The sequence below is a fragment of the Echinops telfairi genome, unplaced genomic scaffold (genome assembly GCF_000313985.2).
Source record: "Echinops telfairi isolate 266 unplaced genomic scaffold, ASM31398v2 ScPeMD7_9;HRSCAF=40, whole genome shotgun sequence".
Taxonomy (NCBI): Eukaryota; Metazoa; Chordata; class Mammalia; order Afrosoricida; family Tenrecidae; genus Echinops; species Echinops telfairi.
The window spans coordinates 45,079,518-45,106,178 of record NW_022103906.1 but is presented as its reverse complement, the minus strand read 5'-3'; the positions used below and the strand labels follow the sequence as shown (position 1 = coordinate 45,106,178).

Here is a 26,661-nt window from a genome sequence, read left to right as displayed (position 1 = left end):
ATAGAAAAACATATCTGGCTGTCTTCATTTTCCTAAGGCCTAAAGAGACAACTCAAAAATACTTAAATTAAGGGAAAAAGGAAAAGGTAAAACATAGCCATAACCAAAAATACACAGTTAAAAAAACATACATTTGCGCTTACTGCTCAAGTCAGTCTCTTCAATTTACTTTTAGGTTAACAACAAAGCTTCCCCAAAGCGGTGGGTTTTGTAATGTATTATGAATGAAGTTTGATGGTGTATTGATGGGCATTTATGACAGTGGCTCATGCGACTATATAGATAATCCTCATTTTGCCTAATTATGTTATCTGGAATGCTTGAGTATTGCAACTTTATATTGCACAGGTCCATGGTAACTAACATTTCAGGGACAGTCCCAGATTGGAGATAAAGATTTTAAAGAGTTTTTCTCACTCACACTCTCTCTTCAGCTACTCATATTAGATAGCTTTTAAGTGTAATCAAACATTTTGCTTTCCCCGCCCCCAAGCTTTGAAAAACTGTTATCTGCTATTATTTTCATTTTTAAATTATTTAGGTCTGATAAATCTCTTTTTTAAATGAGGACAGGGTTAGGCTTTGCCTTGTTCAACAAAGTGTAAGCAAAATCCTGAATAAAGCATGTACACCGTATCGTGAGTTGCTTCATTTCATATCCTGCCCTGGGGTATAACAGCACAGAAAAGACTTAATAAGAAATTGAAAGAAAGCAATAAAGAAAGAAACCTCATGTCATAAATTATTTCAGTTTTATGCCAAGCCTGAAATTTTCTGAATTTGATAAGAAATAATCATAGTAATGCCAACCCATACTCACGGACATTGAGTCCATTTTGACGCATAGTGCCCTGTGTGGCCCAGTGACTCGCTCCCTCAAAGTGTTTGGTCACAGCTACGGCATTTTCATAGCTCTCCTCCTGCATAGTGCATGGCATTCGTGATGTGCATGCCACATGGGTAAGTACACATTTAGAAATATGGCGGGGGGGGGGGGGGGGGGTGGGGGGGGGCGCTTCAGAAAGTTTGTAGGGAAAATCCCATTATCTTTTAATTTCATTTTCCATGAACTTTTGAAGCATCTCCCTATCCTCCTGTCAACAGAGGTTATGAACATATATTCATGGATTTTGTCCCACTCTTGTGAGCCTCATCCAGGTCACCTGCATGCCTATCCGTGTACCTGCTTGTTAGGTCACCATTATTGCAGGATTGTGTAGCTGGCAGCATTTACTTCTGTGACTGTACTGACTGTAACTCTTACACTCCTCCCGTGGCTTCTCTTGTCCCCATCGTACTTTGCTGACCTCCCTCGTATGTGTCTGACCATCCCATACACTCAAGTTAATATGTGCCTGTCCTCAGTTTAGTTTGCCCTTCCTTCCTCTCCCACCTCAAAGTATGGATAAACATTATGCTAAGTGAAATTAGTTTCACAGAAAGACTACTGTTACAAACCGTCAAGAAAAGGCTTTTACTCTAAAAGAATAGCAGAAAAATTTTAATGTAACTTAAATATTTTTTCCACAAATATTTCAATAGCAGGAGTATGACGATTTTGTGATTTGCTGTGTCTGAATATATGGTGTATGAAAGCTTGATGTGAGTGAAGAGGTGTGAACAATGGTTAATATTTTCTAAAGTAAATTAATTATGGATGACTTGTTCTTCCCTCATCTCTTTCAAGCTACTAAAAGGTGTCATAGTTGCGTTTCCAAATATTGTAATCTGCTAGGAATGAGAGAAGGAAAAGACTGAGAAAAAATTACTTCAAAAGAAACGGGTGTTCTTTACTCCCTAGAAGCCAGAATTCTAATTTCACTGAGCACAACTCTTCCCTCTAAGACTTCTTGACCTCTACCAGCTCTGTTAATACAATCAACCGATAGCAGCTACTACCTTATAGAAACTTCTGTTTGGTAAGCGTCAGAGGGGCTTGCTTTGCACAGGGGTAGCCCAGCCCACAGCCATGTTATCACAGTACTGTATACTGCTACATGGCCTTCTGAGAGACACTCTCTTTCCTCCTCTCCAGTTTCCCGTGCTAGAGATTTTAACCAGCTCCTCTGTCTAGAATTCTGGTTTTTGTCTCAACAAAACTACCATATTCTGCTCTGACTGCAGTAGTGGTTGACAACGAGCCCAAGACAAAGAGAGTTGAGTGATTATATTGCCCATCTTGTGACGTTTTCTTCTTTGAAGAATCACATCTACACTGCTGGTTGACCAATGCATGCAATTAATTGCTTAATACATTTTGTCCAGATTTGTGATTGGGAGGGGGATCAAATGTATGAATAATTTCACAGAAGGATTAGCGCAAAGCTAGTTCTTGTGAGGCAGAGGTTTACAATCTTCCAAATGTCCATCTCTTCCAAATTACTGCAACAGCCAATCATCTCTACTGTCAACAGGAGTACTCTCCCTCCTGTGGTTGGTGTTGGTTCTGGAATTCAGTGCCTTGCCTCACCAAACTCATGAAATATCAAGGAAGCAGCTCACATTGTGGTGAAAGTAAGTCCCAGATTTGAGGGTCAGATACCAGGCTGGAGTCATCTCCTAACCCATGAACCCAAAGGCGCATAAAAGGCCGTTGGCTCACAGGCTACTGGAACTGGTGAATCACTTCAGACAATAAGCTTCTGGGTGAAATTCCAAGAACTGGGGATCGAATCTTGATGCAGGATCCTGAGCAGGAGGGCAAGCTTTGCTAGAGCATTCATAACTATTTCATACAGACCATACTCCTCAATGACATTTCCCTTACCTTGAGCAAGGTTGTGAAAGATTGACTAGAGTAAGACTGGTGACTTGAATCATACTCTCTAATAGTCAAGAGATAGCCTACCCTAATTTTGACTCATTAACATAATGGACAACTCATTACCAAACGGGACCATAGCCATAGGCATAGAGGCTATGTCTCTGTGTTAGTCAGGGTTGACTAGAGAAACAAAGTCATAGACACTTATATGTGTACAAGAAAGAGCTGTATATAAAAGAGCAATTGTATATTGAGAGAACATCCCAGCCCAGTCCAGATCAAGTCCATTAGTATGAAATTAGCGCTTATGTCTGTTACCAGTCTATAAATTCCTCTTCAGACTCACACAACACATGTAATGACACCAAGTGCAGGAAGATCACAAGCCAGTGGGTGGAAAGTCTTATGGATCCAGTGGCAGTGGAAGTGTCTCAGGACTCGCAAGTGTCTCCTCGTGGCTCCTGCAGGTCCAGGACTGGCGTAGCTCCATGTGTCTTGTCAGCAGGAATGTCTCACAGGAAGTGAATGTGTGTCTGGCGTCCAGTGAGCTATTTATCTCTGTCTCACCTCCATATGAGGTCATCAAGGTGCTACTTGATTGACAGGCTAGACTCCACCCCTTCACTCTTAATAGTGTCAAATTGACATCAGATTATCTAACTACCACAAGGCATGTTACAGAATGTAGGATAATTGCATTAGATCACAAATGGTGGATGACTACATCATTCTATGTTGCCAAATTATTTAACTATGTAACTGTCAAGCCACTGAAAAATTATAACCCAATCAAGTTGGCACTTAACTATTACTGGTTTCATACACCTTATTTACATGAGCAAGTTGTCAAATCTCATTGATGGGTCACTGACACCTTATTTGCATAGCCCTAACCAACTATTGTACAGCAGTCACAGAGATTATATGATGAGGTAGCCCAGCCCCCCAAAGGAATTTATTTTCCAAACCTATATATTTTAAGTTTTTTACAAAACAACCTATCACCTTCAAAGTTCTCTCCATTACACTTAATACATTTGTCAAATCTGTGATTCCATTCTTGGAAACATTTTTCAAACTCATCTGTTTGGATGGCTGACAGTACCTCTTTCATTTTTTTTCTTCACCTCTTCTATGTTGGCAAATTGCTTTCCTTTCATGTCCCTCTTCATTTGTGGAAACAAAAAGAAGTTGCACGGAGTGAGGTCAGGTGCATGGAGCAAGAGAGGCACACTGGTTTTTTGGGTTTGTTTGTTTTTTTGCCAAAAACTGGTGCACTGAAATGACTATGTGAGCAGGTGCACTGTAGTGGCCTGTCTGCCACAAGTCATGCCTTTTTTCGTCATACACTGTTGTCAGTATTTTCACAGCCTCTAAATAGAAAGCTTGGTTAACAGTCTGACCTGGTGGAAAGAACTCCAAATGCACTATCTCCCTCACATCAAAAAAAACAACTGAGCATTTGTTTTATGGGGGTACCCCCTCATAATAAGAAGGACAGGATTAAGTAGTTTATTGCAACACCGTACAGATTACTTTGTCATGGCTGGAGACCAGAATCTCTATTTTTTTTTAAATCAATTTATTGGGGCTCATACAATTCATCACAATACATAGATCAATTGTGCAAAGCACATCTATACATTTGTTGCCCCCATCATTCCCACAGAATCTCTATTTTTAAGTCACTTATTTTATTTCTATTTCTAGAGGTTTTCGGTTCTTTTAAAATTTGTACTTCATCCCTTTTCTAGCTTATTTTATATTAAACATAATCGAGTTTTTTTTAATCTCGAATTCTTTTATCTGGTATTTTTTCAGCCAGCTAGTTCTCGCTCACTGCTTGTCTTTACTTCTGTAATTTGGTTAGTTATGTGCTAGTTATCTTTGCTATGAGCCAAACCTTTTATTATGTATTTATTTGAAGCAATAATTTCAGAACTCAGATGAAGGTACCGTTCATGGTGGGAATGGGCTTATACATCTGCTTGATTCTTTGGTATTACTGCCAACTTGAAACTACTTTCAATCAAAGCTAAGGCTTGACATACCCTGGGTACTCACCATTTTGACCAAAGCATGGATCGGTGCTAGAGCTAGGTCAGGAGCCCTGCTGGTACTTTAAATATTGGGTCACTTACCACAAGGTCGATGGTTCAAACCCACCAGTCACTGTGTTGGCGAAATATGAGGCTGTCTTGATCCTGTAAAGATTTACAGTTTCAGAAACCCTAAGAAGTAGTTCTACTTTGCATCTGTAGAGTTAAAATGGGTATGTTAGACTAGATTGTTCAGAGAAATAAAACCAGCAGCACTCACATATGAAATAACTTTTTATCAAGAAGGCGTCCCAGGCCAGTCTAACTCAAGTCCATGCTCCAATGCTAGCTGACCCTCTTCAGACTTACTTAGGTGAACGGCAATGGTTCAGAAAGGTGAATGGGATGGATGCAGGGAGATCACAGGCTGCTGGGTGCAGAGTCATGTGAATCCAAGGTTGGTGGAAATGTGACAGGGCGCCAACAGCTTGAATGTTGGCTTCTAGGGATAGCAGCCCACATGGAGCTGTCCCCATAGGTAGACACAGAATCCTAGCAAAGAGGAAGGCCAAGGGCCAGAGGAAGCAAGAAAAGTTCCCAGTGTCTCTTATAGAAAAGGTCACACCCACAAAGAGGTATCACTAGATTAACAGGTTGGACTCCAACCCTGTACTCTTAGAAAGGTTCAAGTTTATAAAAAAATCTAACCACCATAGTGGATTCAGTATTTTTGGTTTTGGGCTTTTAGTCTCTTCAATCGTCTTATCATCATCATCCTGAGGTTAGAGCTCTTAGTGAGTGAGGAGGGTTTTATAGAACCTGTATGTTTAGGGTGCTCTAGGCTTTAATTGTTATTCCCTTTGCCGCACAGATCACTGAAAGAACATTTATCATCATCATCCTGAGGTTGGAGCTCTTATTGAGTGAGGAGGGTTTTATAGAACCCGTATGTTTAGGGTGCTCTAGGCTTTAATTGTTATTCCCTTTGCCGCACAGATCACTGAAAGAACATCTTATATTTTTTCTGGATCAGTAATTGCCTTCAGAAAAAAAGCAACTACTATACATGTTTACTTTTCTGGATTCCTTTTGCCATTCAGTTTTTGAAGGTCTCATTAAGTTCTTGATGAGCTTTGGTATCGCAGTGGTTGAACAGTGGGCCGTGAACTGAAAGGTTGACATTTTGTACTCACTGGGCATTGTGAAAAGACCTAGCAATCTATTCATATCAAGGCTTTAATCATGGAAACCCTATGGGATAGTACGATTTTGTCATATAGAATCACCCTGAGTCAGAATTAACTGAGTGCTCCGAACAATGGCAACAGCATCAGATCTTAGATGATTTTGAAAAGTTTTTAAAAATTATTCTTTAAATTTAGTTCTGTTTATGGTTTATAACCCAAAGATTAGTCTACATAACCTACTTTGCCATTATTGAAACCACAAAATTTTGCCATTTAAATTATAATTCAAATTCATTAACGCTTATTAGTAGTTACATGAATGGTCATGTTTATTATTAATGGTAAATCAATTCTTGATGAGTAAAAAAATAAAATATATGAATTATGCTACTTTTCTGCCTTTACAAGTTGAGTGTATCTTAAGGAAAATATAAATTACTTTAAAACAATGTATAAAACGTCTATCTACTCTAAATTTATCCACTATTTTTTAACTTGATAAATATGATGATAGTAAAAAATCTGTTTTACAACTATTTGTGCCTAAATTATATACATCTTGCAGGAATGAATGCTAACAGGTGCAGTGATAGGAATGCTGCTGTGATGGTTAAAGTTGTCTTGCAACTTGACTCAACTCTGATTCTCAGTGATCTGGCATTTGTATAATGAAAATTACCCTCCGCTTTGTGATTTGATGTGGTCATCCTCCATTTTCTAATAATGACGATTTTTACATTACAACTTAATCTTTGTCTATAAGTGAGAATTGGGGATATACATATATAAAGATGCTTCAAAAAATTCTTGGAAGAGTGGCAAAAAAGAGGCTTTTTTCTAAAGCCTCCTAATATATTGTTATTGTAGCATACTGCTATTTAGAATTATATCATTGTACATACAACTATAGAAGGACTTGTCTGAATGTATATAAACTTAGGATATATCACATAATTAACTTTAAAACAGTTTGTCATCCTTTTCCCACACAGTGACTGATAGGTATGAAACACTGACCTTGCCATTCAGCAGCATTGCCATGCATCAGTAATGGCAAAATCACAGTTCTCTGTCTTGCAGCAAGCTCTTATGAAAATGATGTGTTGAATAGTGTGATTATTTTCCTTGGACGTGGAAAGGATTAATGTAATTCACTGCTAACTGAAATATTCGAATGAAAGTTTGAGTCCATCAGATGTGCCTCAGACCCAAATCCTGATTATCTACTTCTGAAAAATCAGCCATTAATAATCCTGTAAATCATAGTACTACCTCTTTTACACACGTGGGTTAACATGAATTGGAATTGACTTTGGTAATTAGTTGGACCATACTCTTTATTGTTATGCCAGCTGCTGTATTTTCAACATCCCTCTTCCCTTAAAGGAGATAATGAATTTGATATGCACCAGTATAAGAACATAGAGGCCCTGGTGACATAGTGGTTATTACACATTGAGCTGCTAACACCAAGGTCAGCAGATTAAAACCATCAGCTGCTTCTCAGGAGAAAGGATTGGGCTTGTTACTCCCATAAAGAGTTAGTCTCGAAAGCCACAGGAATAGTTCTACCCGCCCTTATTGGGTCGCTTTGAGTCTGCATCTACTCAATGACAGGAGTTTGGTTTGATATGAGTATAAATTAGAAACAGCCAATGTGTTCGGATTTGAGATTTGATGGTGCCCCTTTTGGCTAAAGAGATTTCAAAGCAATAGTAGTCTTAAAGTTATGTGCTTAGTGCGATTCAGTTCTAGTGTCTTGTTTTCCTTTTACCCTTACGTTGCATTGGTAGATTGTATATGTGAGGACTTTCGCTTCGGATATTTGTATGACTTTTCAAAGACTCGGTGTGCTGCCAATGTATATTGATTTTACAAGAAACATTTGTAATTTTGTTATGTGTTAGTATGCACATTTTACTATTCCCTTTGATGGCTCAGAACTGTGAAAGCTAGTTTTGAAGAATCCAGCATTGAGAGTCTCTAAGTGCCACAGCTGAAAGTCTGCACTGACCTTGGTGAAGGTGGTGGTGGTTAGTTGTGTCTCCAGAATTTGTCATTCTTCTGCAGTAGGAAAACCGTCTCACAATGTCCCATAGAGAGCAATGTGATACACAGAAATCTGAAGGTACCTTAGAATGAAGTTTAGTTTGAAGAATTGTTTGGGAAGTAGTTTCAAACTCTTTAGAAAGGACCCTATGACTTTGATTTGAATATGGTCTCAACTTTTAGCTTTGTTTTCTTTTGTTAACATATTTAGATAAATGAAACCCCTCCCCGCCCCTCCTAATTTTATTTGGATGGTTGGGGGAAGAAAAAATTCTCTTAAAGCAAGTTTTTTACTTTTCCCCAAAGATGTAAAAGATTTCAGGTCTTTGCCTGTACCTTTAAAAGATTTATCAGGGATTTGAGGCCTGCCTTAGAGATTGTGTGGACCTGAGGTTAGAGACCCAGAGAATTTCACTTGTGCCTTGTCAGTGGTTGTCAAACTGTGGTAACGGACCAGCTTTGTTTTCCCCATTAACTAGCAGAAGACTGCCGTATATATTCGTGTATAAGCTGAGTTTTTCAGCATATTTTTAATGCATTTTTTGTGGTAACATTAAGTGCCTCGGCTGATATTCGGGTTGGCTTATACTCGAATATATATGGTAATTTTGTAAGACTAAAAATGAAGTTCTGGAAAATATAATTGTAGATAGACATACATAGTTGTACATGTTTACTCTCAGTTTTTGTTTTATTTCAGGGAACTGTATTTCACATAGTTGTGGGACCAAGACTGGTCCGTGGCTACCCATTTTATGTCAGTGTCCAAGGTCAGGGTTGGCAAACTCTTGTTAATGGGCAACACCCATTCCACCACCTGTTTTTAGTTGGCATGCAAGTTATTTTTACATTTGTAAATGGTCAAAAGAATAAAAAGAGCAATATTTTAATGTGAAAATTAAATGACATTTGAATTGGCAGCACTGGTATTTAAATATTTCTTGGTGTGGTACAGCCACACTAATTTGTTTATGTATTGTCGTAGCTGTGCTTGTGCTGTAATGCTGGCGCAGAGGCTGAGATGAGTAGTTGAGACTGACCAGAGGGCCCACATTGCCTAACGTAGTTACTATCTGGCCCTTTACAGAAAATGTTGGCAGGTTCTTGCCTTAGAGCATAGCATGGAGTGAGTGAGTTAGTTCAAGCAGGGCCTACATTTTAATGTACTTTTAAATTACTACTAGCTGGCATGGATTGTTAGACTTTGGGATTGCCATACCTCTTTGTGTTTAATTCTCCCAGCAAATCCCGAACTTTCATAAAAGTTAGATACGTTTACACTCCTGCTGTAGGCAAATTATGTACTTTGACTTCTCCTAAAACTCTTAATTCTATTGAATTTTGGTTTTGTTTTTTATAACTTCCTGTTTGGTGATTAAATATTTTCAAGGAATCCTTGGGTGGTGCAAGTGGCATTGATACACTGTGCTGCTGCTAAGCAAAAGGTAGGCAGGCAGTTCAAATCTCTTCAGAGGTGCCGTGAAAGAAAGCTCTTCCAGAAAATCAGCCATTGAAAAACCCTGTGAATCACAAATTCTAGTGGCATACTTGACACGAATGTGTCATCTCCTTAAAACCAGTTAAACCAAAAGAAAACGTCAACTAAACTTTAAGACAAAGACAGATTTCTATGACGAGACTAGGGAAGCTGTAGGTTAAAAGACTGCTTACAGTTTGTAAAAGATGAGAGTTTTAGCCAGTGATTTTTGGAGGCACCCAGAGCACTTGTGGTTAGTAGTGTGTGCTGCTAGCCACAAAGTCAGAGGTTTGAACTTCGCTTCTGCTGCCATCAAGATTTAATCTCAGCAGCCCTGGGGAGCAGCCTGCTATGTCCTAGGATGTCCCTGTCAGTCGGAACAGACGCATCGGCAGTGCGTGTTGCGCGGTGCAGTGAGGCTTTCAGTGTTTTGCCTTTGCACACATTAAGCCAAGAAAGGAAAGCTCTCATCGTATTATTGCCCAGCCCTGTTAAATCAGTGTATTTATTTCTTGTTTAAAGTAGGTTTTGAAGCTCTTGAGGCACGCAGTGAAAAGCTCTGCTTTCATGGTGCTGTTATCTCTTTGTTTTCCTGCCTTTTGCAAGTGCTCATTCAGCAACCAAAGCTGGTAGCTGGCAGCCTCACATTTGATACATGCGTCTGCTTCTTGGTGAAGACCCTTTCTTACTAATAAAAACTTCACCTTTCCCCCCTTGGAATTAAAGAAGTGTTACCGTAATTGCTCCAGTGATTGTGATGAAAGTAAATGTGCTTCTACATTGTGGTTCTTCTATTTTATTCTCCTCACTCTGAGTCAGTTTATAAACATCTGGAAAATCATCGTGTTCATTGTTTACATTTAGAGTGCAGTAATACAGAGAATTGTCGCAAAATCCCACTGTGCATCTTCTCAGACCTTGGCTAGTTTTTTATCTTATCCCAGAGCTAGCACAAGAGATGCAGATGCATACCATCCTAGCAGCTGCACTTAGTTCCGTGTAAGACTGTTCCTTTGTGTGTTATAACAAAGCTATGGATTTGATGGCTTCTGCGTTCACAGAAGAGGAAGAGCTTTATAAGCAGCAGGATTTATTACGTACATGTGGACTACCTTCCAAATGTTTCAGAGTACATGAATACTTAATCATGAAACTGTTCATGAAATGTTGGGTTTTATCCACAGTAGTTGCTCAGGTGTGGTTAGACACCACATAACGTATTTAAACCACTTATTTTTTGAATTTAATATTTCTATTCTGTTTGAAATTTATGCTAACTTACAGTGGTTAAGAGTCACATCCATTCTGGTCAAGCATATATAAAACCTTATTTATTTGAACTGTTTGAGTTACTTCTAATTGAACTGTGCTTATTTGAACTAGTTTTAATATATTTATTCCCTCAACTATTGATTGACTAGCACTACACACAAATACACAGGCATGCACTCACACATTAGAGGTGAAAAGACATGTTTGTAGATGAAACAGTAATTCTCTTTTGTAGAAGTCCCCATACTTAAGAATTAATTCTCTGTAGCTACTTTTACCCAGTATTGGCTATTCGGCACTCATTTCTTAGCATGCATTACAGTGATTGAGTTTCAGTTTCTGAAAATTTTCTATGGAAAGATTATTGTGTGAGGCAGTTCTCTTTTGCAGCTAAGCTGCAGGGGACCAGAGTAGCATACCTTATCTATGTCTGTTAAACTCCTTGGAAGCAAGCCAGTATGTTCTCGTGAATTTCATATGTAAGCTGTGAGCCACTAAAAGGCTTGCACGATTATTATAACTGTTCTGAGGAGAGGAAACGTTGGGAAATTCGGCAGTAAAGCAGCAGCGGCAGCAACAAGCAGCAACAGTGGTAGTAAAGACAGGGCAGGTTTACCGTTAGCATATTTCACAGTGGGAGTCATTGAGCACACAGCTTCTTCCCATCCTGCTGTCAGAGGAGGGAAACCAAAACCAGCTGTTTCAAGATTTTCCTAGTTTCATGTTTATGATGTTAAGTCATGTGATAATACTGTACCCTAAGTTGCCAACTTTACTTCACTCTAGAGAGGATCTTTTGCTGCAGTGCTCCCCCCCAACCTTTTTCTCCACCACCAACCCCCCTCTTTTTTTGAAAGAGAAAACCTTGTGCAATGTATGTTTATGCCTACACAATGCCGAGGCGACACTTACCAGTAAATAACCTCTGTATCCCTGAGGTAAGATACTGTTTCTGCTTTCCCTGCACAGTGCTACTGCAGCACGGAGCTGATCCAAACATTCGGAACACTGATGGGAAATCTGCCCTGGACCTGGCTGATCCGTCAGCCAAAGCTGTCCTTACAGGTAAGAAGACCGAGTGCTACCGGATTATTTTCTTTATAGAACTACTAATTTGATGGTGGAAAATCTTTATGTACTGAATCCCTCCCCCCAACCGATTAAGCTAAACAAATATGTATGCCATTATCTACTACTTTATTATTGATTTGCCAGATTAACTGCCTCATTAATTGTTTTGCTGTCAGAAGTATGGATTGTTTTGCTACTTAGAATTTCTGAGAATTATAGCATTAAATGATAACATGCATTATTATTCACTGATACTTTAGTCTGCTTGTTGTTGTTGTTTATATCATAGTTTTGCTGAACCCCATCTTCTCCCCTGCTGATTCTTAAGACCCTCACTGTTGAGTAAGCAAGGGCATTTGTATTGCAGTAAAAGTCGTTTTGATCAGAAAGACAACCTGCTGCCTTATGCCTTGGATCGATAGTTAAACGAAAGGTGTTCCTGCTCTTCCCCAGATACCCATTTGTATTCTTACAATGTGTGTGTCCACTTATTGCTTATCACGATAGCTACGTAGTTGTTAACTGAAGCCATGCATACCTCTTTACCTAAATGATACACACTTTGGACTTAAATATTAATTTTATTAAGGTAAATGTCAAGAACCCACAAAAGAGGACGTATTGAAATAGAAAGTATCTCTCATAACAATATAGGAAATCATGCTCAGTGTGCTAAGATATTAAGCAACTGTTTTCATTGATCTTCAGTCTCAAAATGCTGCATCGAAGTTATTTTTGCTTTTCTTCTTCGCATCTAAGTTCTGCCGCCTTTGCCCGCTTTGACTTAACGACCTTTGTAATTGGAGTCTTTGTCACTGCAGTACTCAGAGTATTATTGTTTTAGGTGGTGTGCAAGTAAAGGACTTAACTACCTCTTAAATTTGCCCGTTTGGAAAAGTAAATCTTTTGTTCACGTTTGCATTCAGAGCCCATTAAGCATTTCTAACAAAGATTCTGAGGTGAATGGAGTATGTTTTGAAAATTTATAGAATGTTGTTTAATTACTCTGGGTAGACAGCCCCTACTGTGCTGAAATGAATATGTCTGCTGATTCTGAATCATATTTTCCCAATTAATAAAATATTAAGTGATTTAGTTGCTGAACCAAAATAATATACACGAAAGCATTAAGGCTACTTTGAACCAGCGTTGCCAATAAGAAATATGTACAAATACATAATCTTAAATAATGGAATTGAGATGTGTAGCTTTAAGCCTGCTTAGAGCCTTCTGGTCTTTTTTTCTAACACAGCTCTGGGCAACAATAACAGCATTAGAGCAGTTTCTGACCAAGAGAGAAATACGGCTGTAGAGGTCTATCAGAAATGCTGACCAAGATTTGTCTCTGAATCAAATGTCCTCCCTCTGACCTTTTTCTTCTCTTCAGTGCTCCGTGCCTACCTTGCCCATTTGTTAGATGCGTTTAATTCAACACTGTGGAAACAGTTCCGTGTTCAGGTTCACTTTTTTAAAAAGACGAAGTAATGAATTTTAAAGGAGATTATATTGTCTGTTGGTAGTTTGGGAAAGAGCTGTGACAGTGAGAACTCATGGAGACTGAAGCTCTCTGGGGGACAGGTACCATATCGATTAAACTTGATTCAAAAAGCATCTAGGATTGCACTTTTCTGAGTTAAGAACAGAGTCAGTTCTTCTTGGTCATAATACTGATTTCATCAATTGTTTGTTTTTTCCCTCCCAAGAATATTGAATTCTTTGGGCATGATATACAACTTTTCAGATATGCTTTAAAATAAAAGTAAATATTAATGTGAATTTTGTTGAAAATATAAACTACCGGTAGTTATACATTTATGTTATATAATGCAGTGAAATAAGAGTTATATGAAGTATATTCCAGAATGTTTTCTGGCCCGTGTAGATTCTGTACTAAACAATTATTTCCAGTAGAATTATGGTGTTACTGTTATTTCCAAAGCTAAATTGAAAGGAGTAAGCGCTAATAAAAGGGTATCTCTTGGAAAGAGGGCCGGAATTTAGAGTTCTCCATTTATTCTGCTTGATGTTCACTCTTGGTCCGTATGCCAGTGCAGGCCGCTTCTGTCACCTGAGGGTCAAGATTCTGCTCTTAGTTTTGTCTCTGGGAATTTTCATTTTTGAAAACGACTTTTCGGTAGTCTCCTTTTGTATTACTACTTTGGAGCATCAGGCAAACTTGAATACAGGTAATCTGTATCTTCCTTACAGGAAGCTAACAAAAATCTCTTTACAGAAGGTTGAAAAATACGTACATGACTGGTAACTTTTATACAGAAATAATGCATGGATTTTTACAGAGCTACACAAAGCAACAGCATACCCTTAGTTCTACAGTGAAGATACTTTGTTACATGGTTTTTCTTTGGCTGGCGAGCTTGTTGCTGTTTGCTGCCCTGGAATTGCTCCAACAAATTGACCCCCATCTGTAGCACAGAAGAGATCCTCAGCACTTCTGCTGTGCTTAGGCCGTTGTTGAGCCCAGCGTCAGTCCTTCTCGTTGAGGAGCTTCTTTTTCACTGAGCCCCTGACGAGCGCGATGCCCAGAATATGCTTCCAAGGATCATGTTGGCTGTACTCCTTTCTAGGCAGATTTCTTAGTTCTTCTGACAGTTCATGGTACTTTGAATGTTATTTGTCAACATTATAATTCACATGAATCAATTCTTTTTCGGTCTTATTCTTTGCCCATTTTTCACATGCGTGCGTATGAGACGATGTTAGGCGTACTTAGTTCTCAAAGTTACATACTTGCTAACATTTTAAAGAGTTCTTTTTTTTAAAAATTTTTTAATCAATTTATTGGGGCTCATACAATTCATCACAATACATAGATCAACTGTGTAAAGCACATCTATACATTTGTTGCCCTCATTATTCCCAAAATTCGCTTGCCTCTTGGGTTCCCGGAATCCGCTCATTTTCCTTCTTTTTTTTTTTTCCGTCCCCTTCCCTTCCTCCTCCCCTTTCCCCCATGCACCCTTAATAATTTATAAATTATTATTATATCTTATATTACACTGTCCGGCGTCTCCCTTCACCCAACCCGCTGCTGCCCTAGAGAGTTCTTATGTAGCAGATTTGGTGAATGCAGTGTGATTTTTATTTCTGGCCTGCTGCTTCCATGAGTATTGATTATGGGTCCAAGTAAAATGAAATCCTTGACCACTTCAATCTTTTCTCCATTTATCATGAGGTTATCTATTGTCCAGTTGTGAGGGTTTTGGTTTTCTTTACATTGAGTTACCATATATACTCAAGTATAAGCCAAGTTTTCCAGCACATTTTTTATGCAGTTTTTGTGGTAAAATTAGGTGCCTCAGTGGATAGTCAGGTCGGCTTAATACTCGAGTATGTACAGTATATTTCATATTGAAGGCTGTATGTAGTCTGATCTTCATCAGTAAGTCCTTCGAGTTCTCATTGCTTTCCATGACTAGGTCATGTCATCTCTATCATGGGTTGCTAATAAGCTTTCCTTAAATCCTGATACCGCGCTTTTATTCATGCAGTTCAGTTTATCAGCTTATTTACTCAGCGTGGTGATTGAATTAAGTATGGTGAGAGAATACAGCCTTGTGGTTTACCTTTCATGATTTTACACCATGCAGTATCTGTTAGATCTCTTGTGTGAGAAACACCGCAGACCGTGGCTCCGCAGGAGAAAGAATTCACTCCGCCGAAGCCTGGATTGTGATCCCAGTGAGTTTTATCATGGATAGAAGAAGTTTCAGGTTTTATACAGGCTCCCTCAGGGCACTTCACCCGCACGTGGAGTCTGAGGCCCGTGGAGACCGCTGCACAGCCTGCCCAGAGCTGCTCGAGAGACAAGAAAGAAGCACAAGCACGGGGCTTCGGGATCCTGCCCTTTCAGGGCCTTCCTGCTGGGAGGTGTGATTGATGGTACTGGTTGACCCCATTGGCTGAATTAAATTCGCCTGGCCTAGATGGGTCTATCCAGGTGTACCGCCCACCTAGGTGTACCACCCCTTCCTGGCTGGAGGAAATGAAGAGATGAAAAAAACAATCTAATAACCATGTGAATTGTAGGTTGTTGTGACTATGAACTTTTTTTTTTTAATCATTTTATTAGGGGCTCATACAACTATCACAATCCATACATACATCAATTGTGTAAAGCGCATTTGTACATTCATTGCCCTCATCATTCTCAAAACATTGGCCTTTTTTTCTGATTATAAAAGAAATGCCTCATGGTGTTGTTTTTTAAGTAAAACTTAATTCTCCCATCTAAACCTTTTTTTTCTTTTTCCTACGAACAACCCACTCTTCTTTCTGCTTAATCTTAATTAGGCGTTTACTATATGGTGTGGTGGGTAAACATTGGGCTGCTAAGCACAAGGTCAGCAGTTTGAAACCAACAGCTGTTCTATGGGGAAAACATGAGGCTTTCTATTTCCATAAAGTGGTACAGTCTGGGAAACCCACAGGGGCAGTTCTACCGGTTCCTGCAGGGCCACTGTAGGGGCCACTAAGAGTCAGATTTGATGACAATGAGTTTGGTTTTTTAGTAATTTTTAAATACAAATGTTACTATTTACATGAAAATTCCCTGAGGGCATTAGGTATTCTGCAACGAGGTTTTAATGACTTAAACCTATGTCCTCTCTTAGTGTCTTGGTTTGTTTTCATTAATCCTCTAGTGTTTAATGTTTAGATAACACTTTTCAATTTAGAGTCTTTAGCCAATAAAATTACCCATCTTTTATCAGATTCTGTTTTAGCAAACACAAATATCTGCACTCTCGACTAAAAAGTGTATGCAGGTTGGATAATCAGGAGCTTCCCTTTGAAGAGGCTCCAGTGCGTCCATGGTATCTTGGCAGAGCCACGTGCACTCAAAGGGAAGGTTCAAAGAGGAGGGTGAAGATGTTTGTTATAGGAGTTTGGGAGGGAGTAATGGGAGTTTGGGTCAGAAGACAAGGAAGGTAATAGCAGATTGATGCTGAATGTTTGGAAAAGGATGGATGACCAAATAATAAAGCCATTAATAGTATGGACAGGACTAACTATGAAAGCAATGTAAAATGTGTAGAGGTTGAGAAGGCTACAAGTTGCCCAAAATAATCTCGATAGTTTAGTAGATTTAGGGAAGACAGGGTGAGGGGGTGGGGTGTAGTTACATGAAGGTATTTTAAGAATAAGTGTTACCCAAGATTCAATGCATTTAGGAGGAAATCTTCATCTGTGGTTAATGGATAGGCTCCGTTTTTCCAGAAGGAATCCGCAGTGGTTCAGATACCATGCAAGGCTGAGGCATCTGGTGTGTGTGCTTGTTGAACCTGACCTGGTAAACCAGTAAAATTTATCTGGAGTACTTCCTCCTTTTTCTAATCCACTGCTGCTTACTGGTATCCTCAAGATCATCCGTGAGAGCTTAAATGATGTGCGCTCTGCCTGTGCAGGTGTGACAGCTAGGTTACTATACTAGGTAGAGTTGCTTAGCCAAAAGTTAAAGATTTTTTTATTTTCCTGCTTCTTTTCATCCAACTCAACAGTAACTCATGTTTGCCATACTTTCCAGCCATTTCTTACCAGTTTCACTGCTTTAATTGTAGTCAGTTTTTATCATTTCTTCCTTTCATGGGAGAAATAACCTCCCAATGGGTTTCTCTTGCCTCCACTTTTACTTCCCTCAATTGTTCTCACTACTGGAGGGATCTTTCAAACGCAGAAATCACATCGTGACACCCCATAATCAGAAAATTCTTTAATATATTCTTATTGCACCCTGGATAAAACCCACACCTTTTAACCATGGCCTGTCATGATCAGCCCCTGGTTTACATCGCTCTCATCTTATCTTCTGCTTCAGTCTTCCTTGATCTCCCTGCTTCTGCTATTGCTGGACGCTTGCTGCTCCTTTTCGGTGTCTGCGCCAATGCCTGCTGCTTACTGAAACTAGTACACTGCTGCTAGAACTTCTGGCTCATCACCGATCTCTCTGCTTAAGGGTCGGAGAGGCGGTTTTGCTCTTCCCCGCCCCCCTTCACCCTTGTTCATTGCATTACCTTTTGTTTCTTTTATGAATGTACTGAGACCTGGAGTTGCATTATTTCTGATTGATTATTTGAACCAGTCGAATAAAAACTCCACAAGGTTTTGGCCTTCTGTGTGGCTTGCCCATTATTTTGCCTGAGGGACTTAGAGTACCTGGAACATAAAATGATTCAATAAATACATGTAAATGTCTTGACAGTTAGCCAAAGGCAGCATGTTTTCCAGGTCCTGCAAATAGCAGTAGTCAGTTGATCTCTCAGGCCATATTTGAATAGTTATCCTAACATATCTACTTCTTAAAAATTCTTTATATTTCTTATATCTACTTGCACCTCATAAAACATGAGTGCATTTAAAATGTACTATTAGATATGATGTGTCTGTGTCCGGCATGTACTGGACCTTTTGTCACTAGATTTCTTGGATAGCTCCTTTAATTGATTTTGGAAAGCTTAAAGTAGCGTCAGCTGTCACATGAGAATTCCAGGTGTCAAACCAGGAACTAATTTTTATTCTCTTTTGGTCATTGCCCCGCTAATGTGTGGTTTACCCTGAGCTATACACCCCTGTTGCATGTTGTATACCTGTAGTTGCAGAGTAGCCCTGGCTCACACTGCTGAAAACTTAATTAGCATTCATTTAATACTTTGCCAAGCAAAAAATATTTATAAATTTTAAGGAAGATGTGGTATTTAAAATGCTTGAGTTGGTCATTGTTTAAGAGGCAGCTCAAAGAATGAAAATAGACCTTACTCAAACTATAGGCTTTCATCCACATGTGGATGTGCATGCCTGTATACTCATGCATGTACATACATAGAGTGGGAAGGAATAAAACTATCACTTTATTTAGATAACCCCAGTATTTTAGTACTTCAAGGTCATTTCCATCAACCTTTGTGTCTGTGCGCAATATAAGCCAGCAGGCTTTAAAACCCATACGATCTTTCAACTCATCAAAGATGACATTCGTATTTGTGAAGCGCAATAACTTGTTACCATATACCTAAAGAGGAGCTGACATTTTATGAAGCAAATAGTAGCTACCATATAGCATTTTTGTTGGAATTTGTCATTTCAACTACCACCAAATTATTATTTTAAATGGTTCCTTTAAAATTTCTTTAAAAAATTACTGTTAACACTTGCTTCTAAATATAGCACTTAGGTTTTGTTGATGTCCTAGTAGTATAAGGATTAATAGCTATGTTCTTTTATATTTTTATTACATTTTTATTTTGATGTAATTTTAGATCCACAGAGCCGTCTTGTTTACCCTTAACTCACTTTCCCCTAGTGGGAACATTTTGTTATTTCCATAGTACAGTGTGACAACCACAATATAGATAGTGATACAATCAAGTTATACATCATTTCCATCATGAGAGATTGCTCTCTAGTTTTCCTTATTTGTCATGTATTTAGCTGGTTTTAGTATTGTACGGGGAATGCTTGTTTTGTGCAACAGCCTAGGAAGTACTCCCTCTGCTTTTGTTTCCTGAAAGCAACTGTAAAGTATTGAACCTGCTATTTTTGCTTGGGAAATTATCAATCATTGCTTCAATGTCTTTAATAGATATATGGCTATTTAAGTCCTGTATTTCTCCTTATGTGCATTTTGATAATTTATCTCTGTCTTAGGCTGTATTCTCTAAAAGAGCAAAGCCAGTGGAGCTTATATATGTACATATATCCCAAAACCCAAACCAAAGTCTCTGCCATCGAGTTGATGCCAACTCATAGCAATCCTATAGGACAGGACAGAACTACTCTGGCTTATGGGAGTAGAAAGCCCTGTCTTTCTACCTTGGAGCTGCTGGTTGTTTTGAACTGCCAACCATGCAGTTAGCAGCAGCTGCTGGTTGTTTTGAACTGCCAACCATGCAGTTAGCAGCCCAACTCATAACCACCATGCCACCAGAGTTCCATGGCACATACAGCTGTAAATGCAAGCACATTCCAAGTTCAGGGTCACATAGCCATAAGGACTGATGAACCCAAGATTGACAGGTCAGACCGCAGACTTCTTAGCTGTTAGAGGCAAATGACTCCAGGGTCAGCATGTAAGATAACAGGCTACTATAACTCCTAGAGTCAGCAGGCAATATGGCAGTCCACTGGCTCAAGTCCAAAGAACTGGAGGAAGGATGAGGAGCCAGATGCAACAAAAAGCAATCAAGCTTTACTATAGCATCTACTTATATTGGAAACAGGCCACAGTTCCTCTTGATTGATTGGCTGCTCATAGCACATATCATCATGTGGATGATTACATTATGGTAGCTCTCGTCATAGGGGATTAGTATGCCTCAACTGCCAAACTAATGAGAATCCTGGTCCAGCCAAGTTGACACAAAACTTTAGCGATCGATCGTAATGGGTTTCAAGTAATTGGTCCATTTCATTCAAGTTTTCACATTATTTATGTATAGTATTTGTAGTATTTCCTTATTTGGCTTTGGTGTCTGCAGGATCTTTAGTAATATTCCTTGTTTTATTCCTAATAACATGTATTTCCTCTTTCTCATTGTCAGTCTTGCCTATATGCTTGTAATTTTATTTGTCCCTACAGAGATCCAGCTCTTTAACTCATCATTTTGATTTTTCTTCTTTATTCTCTTCCTTCTGTTAGCTTTAGTTTGAATTCACGGTTTTCTGGATTATTGAAGTGGTTGCTTTCATTATTGCCTTTAAGACTTTCCCACTTTTCTAGTGATATAATTTTCCTCTAATTACTACTTTAGCTGTGCCTTATTTTTATATCTTGTATTTTAACCAGTTTAAGATATTTTATTTCCATGAGACATTTTCTTTGACTCATAAAATTGTTTAGAAATATGTTGTTTAGAATATAAATATTTGGAGCTGTTTCTATTACCTTTCCAATAATGATTAACTTCATTGTGGTCTGTTTAACTTCATGTGGTCTTACTCAAACTGTGGTACTGCAGTTTTTAAAAATGAAAACAAAAACAAACAGGCATAAACTTTTTTCATGATCCAGAATAAGTTCTCCATGTGTGTTTAAAGAGTATTTAAAAAGCATGTGTAGTTTTCCTGCCCATGAGAGAAGTGTTCTATAGTTATCGATTAGATCCTGACAGTGTTGCGTTCCTGGGAATGCTTGATAGCTTTCACTTTCGTGCTGTCAATTATTGAAAGAAGGCTGTTGGAAGTTTCCAGCTAGAATTGTGGATTCATCTTTCTGTCTCCCTTCTATCAGATTTTACTTCCGATATTTTGAGCTCTATTGCTTAGTGTATACACATTCAGGATTGCTCTGTTTACTTCATGTACTTGACCTTTTTATCATTATATTATATATGAAAACCCTTGCTGTAAATAATCTTATGCTCTCAATTCTGTTTTATCTGACATTGTGTTGTCACTCCAGCTTTTTAAAAAATTGATGTGTGCATAATAGATCTTTTTCCATTCTTTGAGTTTCAGCCTGCCAACATAATTATTACTGAAGTAAGTTTCTTGTAGACAGTTTAGAAGGTCCATGTGTTTTCATTTAAGCTGTAAATCTTAACCTTTTAACTGCTGTATAAAAAAGCCATTAATGTTTAAGTTATTAATAAAACCTACCATTTTGCTTTGGGCTTTCTGTTCTTGCGTTCATGTCTGTCTGTAGGCTACCTGGCATTTAACAGTACTGTTTCTGTATGTACAGTTCAGCGACAATAATTATGTTCAGTGTGGTCTGCAACCATCACCACCGTCTGTTTTAAAAACCTTAATGATATTAAAAGAAACTTATAATTAGACCTCTGGCAAGTAGAAAGATGATGGGTTGCATTTATTAAGACAGAAAATGGTATAGATTATACTATTTAATGAATATTCAACTATTTTTACTTTAATATTGCATTTTAACCATTAATGCCGCTGAGCTATTAATTATATAATTAACCTGTCAAATTTTTATTAATGTCAAACTTTCCTACCATTATTTTTCTAAATTTTTATTTGAAAAGTTTCCAACCTTCAGGAAAGATCATTATACAGTGTTAAATATACCTTTGTACTTTTCTCATAGTTCATCAATTGTTAAATTTTGCTAGGTTTACTTTTAATCTTTTCGTATGTGTTTTGTTTCCTTTTCTTCTATATGTATATACATACATGGGAGTACCCCCAAAAAACTATGCTTTTTTTTTTTTAAATGTGAGGGGGATAATGCATTTGGAGTTTGTTCCATCAGGTCAGACTGTTAATCAAGTTTTCAATTTAGCAGTTTTGAAAAGATTGCATAACAGTGTGGGACAGAAAAAGCCTGCTTTGTGGCAGATGGGACTGGTTTTGCCTCCACGACAATGCATCTCAGTGCCTCAGTTTTTGGCAAAAACCCAGCATGCCTCCCTTACTCCCGCACCTTACTCACTTGACCTTGCTTTTTGCAACTTTTTGTTTCCACGAATGAAGAGAGACATGAAAGGAAAGTGAGTTGATGACACAGAAGAGGTGAAGAAAAAAACGAGGGAGGTGCTGTCAGCCATCCAAACATAGGAGTTTGAAAAATGTTTCCAAGAATAGAATCGCAGATTTGACAAATGTGTTAAATGTAATGGAAAGTACTTTGAAGGTGATAAGGTTATTTTGTAAAAAAAAATTAAACACATAGCTTTGGGAAAAAATTTCCTCTATATTGGGGGGGTACCCCTGTGTGTGTGTGTGTGTGTGTGTGTGTGTGTGTGTGTGTGTGTACACATAAACATACATATATGTACACACATATACATATATGTGTGTGAGTCCTTTTATGTGTGTGTGTGTGTGTGTGTGTCCAAAAAATGGCTCTCTAAGTTGTAGAAGAGGCAAAACCTAACTATCACACTGAAAACCAAAAGGCAGTAACATAGTTCTCTTTACGTAACATAAAGAGCTTTAATGTCATTGTGGGTCAGATATTGGGCAGCTAACTGCAAGATGAGTAGTTCAGTTTAATCCACTAGCTTATCTGAAGAAGAAAGATGAGGCTGTCGACTATTGTAGAAATTGACAGTCTTGGAAAACCCGAAGAGCAATTTTACATAGTCCTATAGGGTCGATATATGAAAAATCGATTCCGTGGCAGTTAACATAGTTTGTTGATGTTACTATTATCTGTGTCTGTATATCACAGAGATATATGAGTGTAAGTAGTGTGCGTAGGACATTACTATTTACATTGTTGTTGTATGTTGTTGTGTTGGTTTGGGTAGACTACAGAAACAAATTGATAGACACTCGTGTGTAAGATAAAAGTTTTATATCAAAGAGTAACTGTACGTTAAGGAAACAACCCAGTCCAGATCAAGTGTATAAGTCCAATATTAACCCATATGTCCTAGGGTTCATAAATTCCTCTTTAGACTCATGTAGCCATGCAATAATGCCGAATGCAGGAAGTGCACAGTCGAGTGGGTGGAAAGTCTTGTGGAACCAGTGGCAGTAGAGGCATCTCAGTGCTGACAGGAGTCTCTGTGGTTCTTCAGCTCCGGGGCTCTAGCATAACTCTGTGTGTCTTGTCAGCAATCATGTCTCCCAGGGAGTGAGTGTGACCTGCCCCCAGCGATCTATTTATCTCCTTAGCAGCTCCAAATGAGGTCATTAAACTACGACCTGATTGACAAGCTAAACTCCATTGCTTCACTCTTCAGTCACAAATTGACAACAGATTATATAACTGCCACAGTTGACCTCAAGTAAATTTCAAGTCATGTGTGTCCCATGTGTGCAGAGTAGAAGGGCTCCATAGAGTTCCCGCTACCTACCACCTTCTAGTCACTTCTGAGTTATAGTGGCCAGATGTAGGGTTGCCAAGGCTGTAAACCTTCACGAGAGCAGGCAGCCTCATTTTTCTCCCATGGAGTGGCTGGTGGATTTGATTGCCTTTAATAGTCCAATGCTCACCCTACATCACCACCAGCGTTCCTCTCCATAGGGTTAGAGCTTAGAAGCTGAATGAGAATGTGATGCTTTAAATGTCAGATTAAATCTCCCAAAATGGCGTTTTTTACCTTCTCAAGGGTTTCTTGTATTGGTAATGTATATTAGTCTTCCTAACAATTTAAGATTTTTGACAATAAAAAGATTACATAAGTAAAAGGTTGTTATTTAAAATTACAAAATACTGAAGCCCTGCTTAAGCTCTCAACTGCTCCCGTAAAGACTGTGGTGTAGGAAACCCTATGGGACAACTTTGTTTCGTGAGATTGTTATGAGTTGAACTTGACTTGACTACATACTACAACAACCACAGCCTAATGTTCAAATATAGAAGAGCGATCGAATAATCTGTGGTGAAAACATGCAACAGAGTACTTCTTGTCTATAAAATAATGTCGTTACCTTTGAACTGAGGGCAAGATTTCTAGCTATACTGGTACATGAAATAAAGTGTGCTTTTGGGGTAAGAAACAAAATGTAGCTAGCATGTAACAAGACCTCCAACCACTGTGTCCCCTGATATTCACCCCTGTGTAGTTGCCGCCCACATCGCACCAGGATTGTTCTGTGTGACCAATAGGATAATGCAGAAGGGATGAGAAGAAGTCCCCCTAAGATGGGACAGTACTTGACTGTGACTCTTGTCTTGACCTCTTTCTTTCTCATTCTCTCGCATCACTTGCTCTGGAGGAGGAGATAGGCAGCCATGTGATAAACTGCCGTATGCTAAATATATTCTTCTCCTTGTCCAGCAGGCAATGAGAAACCGAGGCCTTCCAATAATGATTTTAATTTTGCCTAACAAATTGCCTCAAGAATTCTCATAAAATAACAAGCATTTATTATCTTACGTATGCATTCTTGATTATGAGAATCATGAATCTGGGAGTAACTTAATGGGATCATTCTTGTTCAGTGCCTCTCACAAGGCTACAATCATGTCCGAGACAGGTGCTAAGATCCCTAAGGCTCCGGCAGTAGAGAATTTGCGACTAGCTTTTTGCAGTTTTCACAACCACCATATACCCATCGTAATAAAGATTGACTTAGCAAGTTCTAAATCTCATGGGCTGTGTTTGCTTAAAAAGTACTATATCTGCATGATCCACAACGTGCTTTTCCCTCTATTGATTCTCACAAAAACCAACTAGACAGTCTACCTAACATCAGCAATGAGAGCAAAATGCATCTGGTGTGCTAGGGAAAGCAACCCAGACCCAAACCTGAGAAGCACACAGAATTTACTCTGTTGTATCCTAGTAAAAATGTATCATACTATAAAGCCTTGGGCACATTCTATAAAATAATGGGCTGTATTTTTTTCGTTAAAAGCCAGTGTTTGGAAAGGCAAAATAATGCCTTAGGAATTATTCTAGATTAGAGGAATCTAAAGAGACATGACAACTAAATGCAAAACAGGAGGGGCTTTCAAAGTTCAAGGAAAAATAAAATTAGGGGGGGGCGGATTGAAAGATGTGTAAATTTTCCATTAACATTTTGAAGTACCCTATATACTATATGCTTAACTGGAGGGGAAATGCTATTTAAAAGTATTATTGGGATAGTTGACAAATATAGAGCATGTACTATATATTAGATTAAATTATTTTTTAATGAATTTAATTGCTGTGCATTGTATTTACATAAAGTATCCTTGATTTTAATATATAGACAGTGTAAAATAAAAGGCCACGAGACATAATGTATTACAATTTTCACAGAGGGTTCAGAAGAATGTATTACATTGATACATGTAGGGGAAGGGAGAAGTAGGTATAAAGCATTTGTGGCAAAATGATAAAAACAAATTGGTGAATATTGCCTTAGTCATTATTAGTGTTGTTATAACAAATTCACAAGTGGATGGCTTTACCAAACACATATTTATTCACTCACACTTTAGGAAGCTCGAAGTCCAAATTCCATACGCTAGCTCCAGGGGAAGTCTGATTCTGTCTTGTCAACTCTTGGGGAAGTTCTTGTCTCCATTCAGCATCTGTAGCCTTGCTGTTTTCTGGAGGTCTCCGTGTATCTTGGCAAGGGCTTAGGAGGTTCTCAGCATAGGGACCTTGAATCCAAAGACTAGACTCACTCCCAGCTCTCTTGGGTGGTAGACAGGTCCTCCTTTGCTTAGTTGTCTCTCTTTTTATCTCTTGTAAATCAAAGGTGATACTGCCATCAAGTCGGTGCTGACTCACAGTGACTCTATAGGACAGGGTAGAACTGCCCCTGTGAGTTTCTGAGACTGTAACTACTGGAATAGAAAGCTTCATCTTTCTTCCAAGGAGCAGCTGGTCATTTCAAACTGCTGACCTTGCAGTTAGCAGCCCATCATGTAACCCCTGTGCCACCAAGTCTCCAAGGGTGTTAGTGCCTACTTTTAGCCATATAACGGATTGGATGAATACATCAGATCAGATCATGGAAGATGATTACCTCAGTATATATAGTGACCAAATGACTTAGAATCATTGCCCAGCTAAGTGGAAACATTTTGGGGGACATAATTTAGTCTATGACAGGTATGTAGGCTGTATTTGTACTAACTTCACAATTTTTTGTCAGTTCTAAATTATTTTGAATGAAAAGCTAGTAAAAAAATGGATCACAGCTTAGGTGTGGAGGGGAGTAACAGTTTGGCCAGTAAAATATATGACCACCATATTGTATTACATTTTTTTATAACCTCTCTAAAATTGCTACTGTTTAGGCAAAGTTCAATCATTTTCTTTATATTTTTACTCTTAACTGTATACTGATGTTCTTTTTATTGTCCCAAATTTAAATGCATATTGCTTCCTATGAGTAAAGGTCAAAATTCTCTTGCCTCAGTTTAAATTAGGACAACCA

At 38.6% G+C, this 26,661-nt stretch overlaps 1 protein-coding gene across 1 annotated transcript in view; it reads left to right on the top strand.

Moving 5' to 3' along the window:
- The window catches only part of TNKS (tankyrase), a 209,828-nt gene that overhangs the window by 57,587 nt on the left and 125,580 nt on the right, over window positions 1-26,661 (top strand). The window contains exon 3 of the mRNA XM_004696189.3: window positions 11,758-11,853. Within this exon, the coding sequence (XP_004696246.1) occupies window positions 11,758-11,853 (96 nt within the window). The remainder of the gene's footprint in view (window positions 1-11,757; window positions 11,854-26,661) is intronic.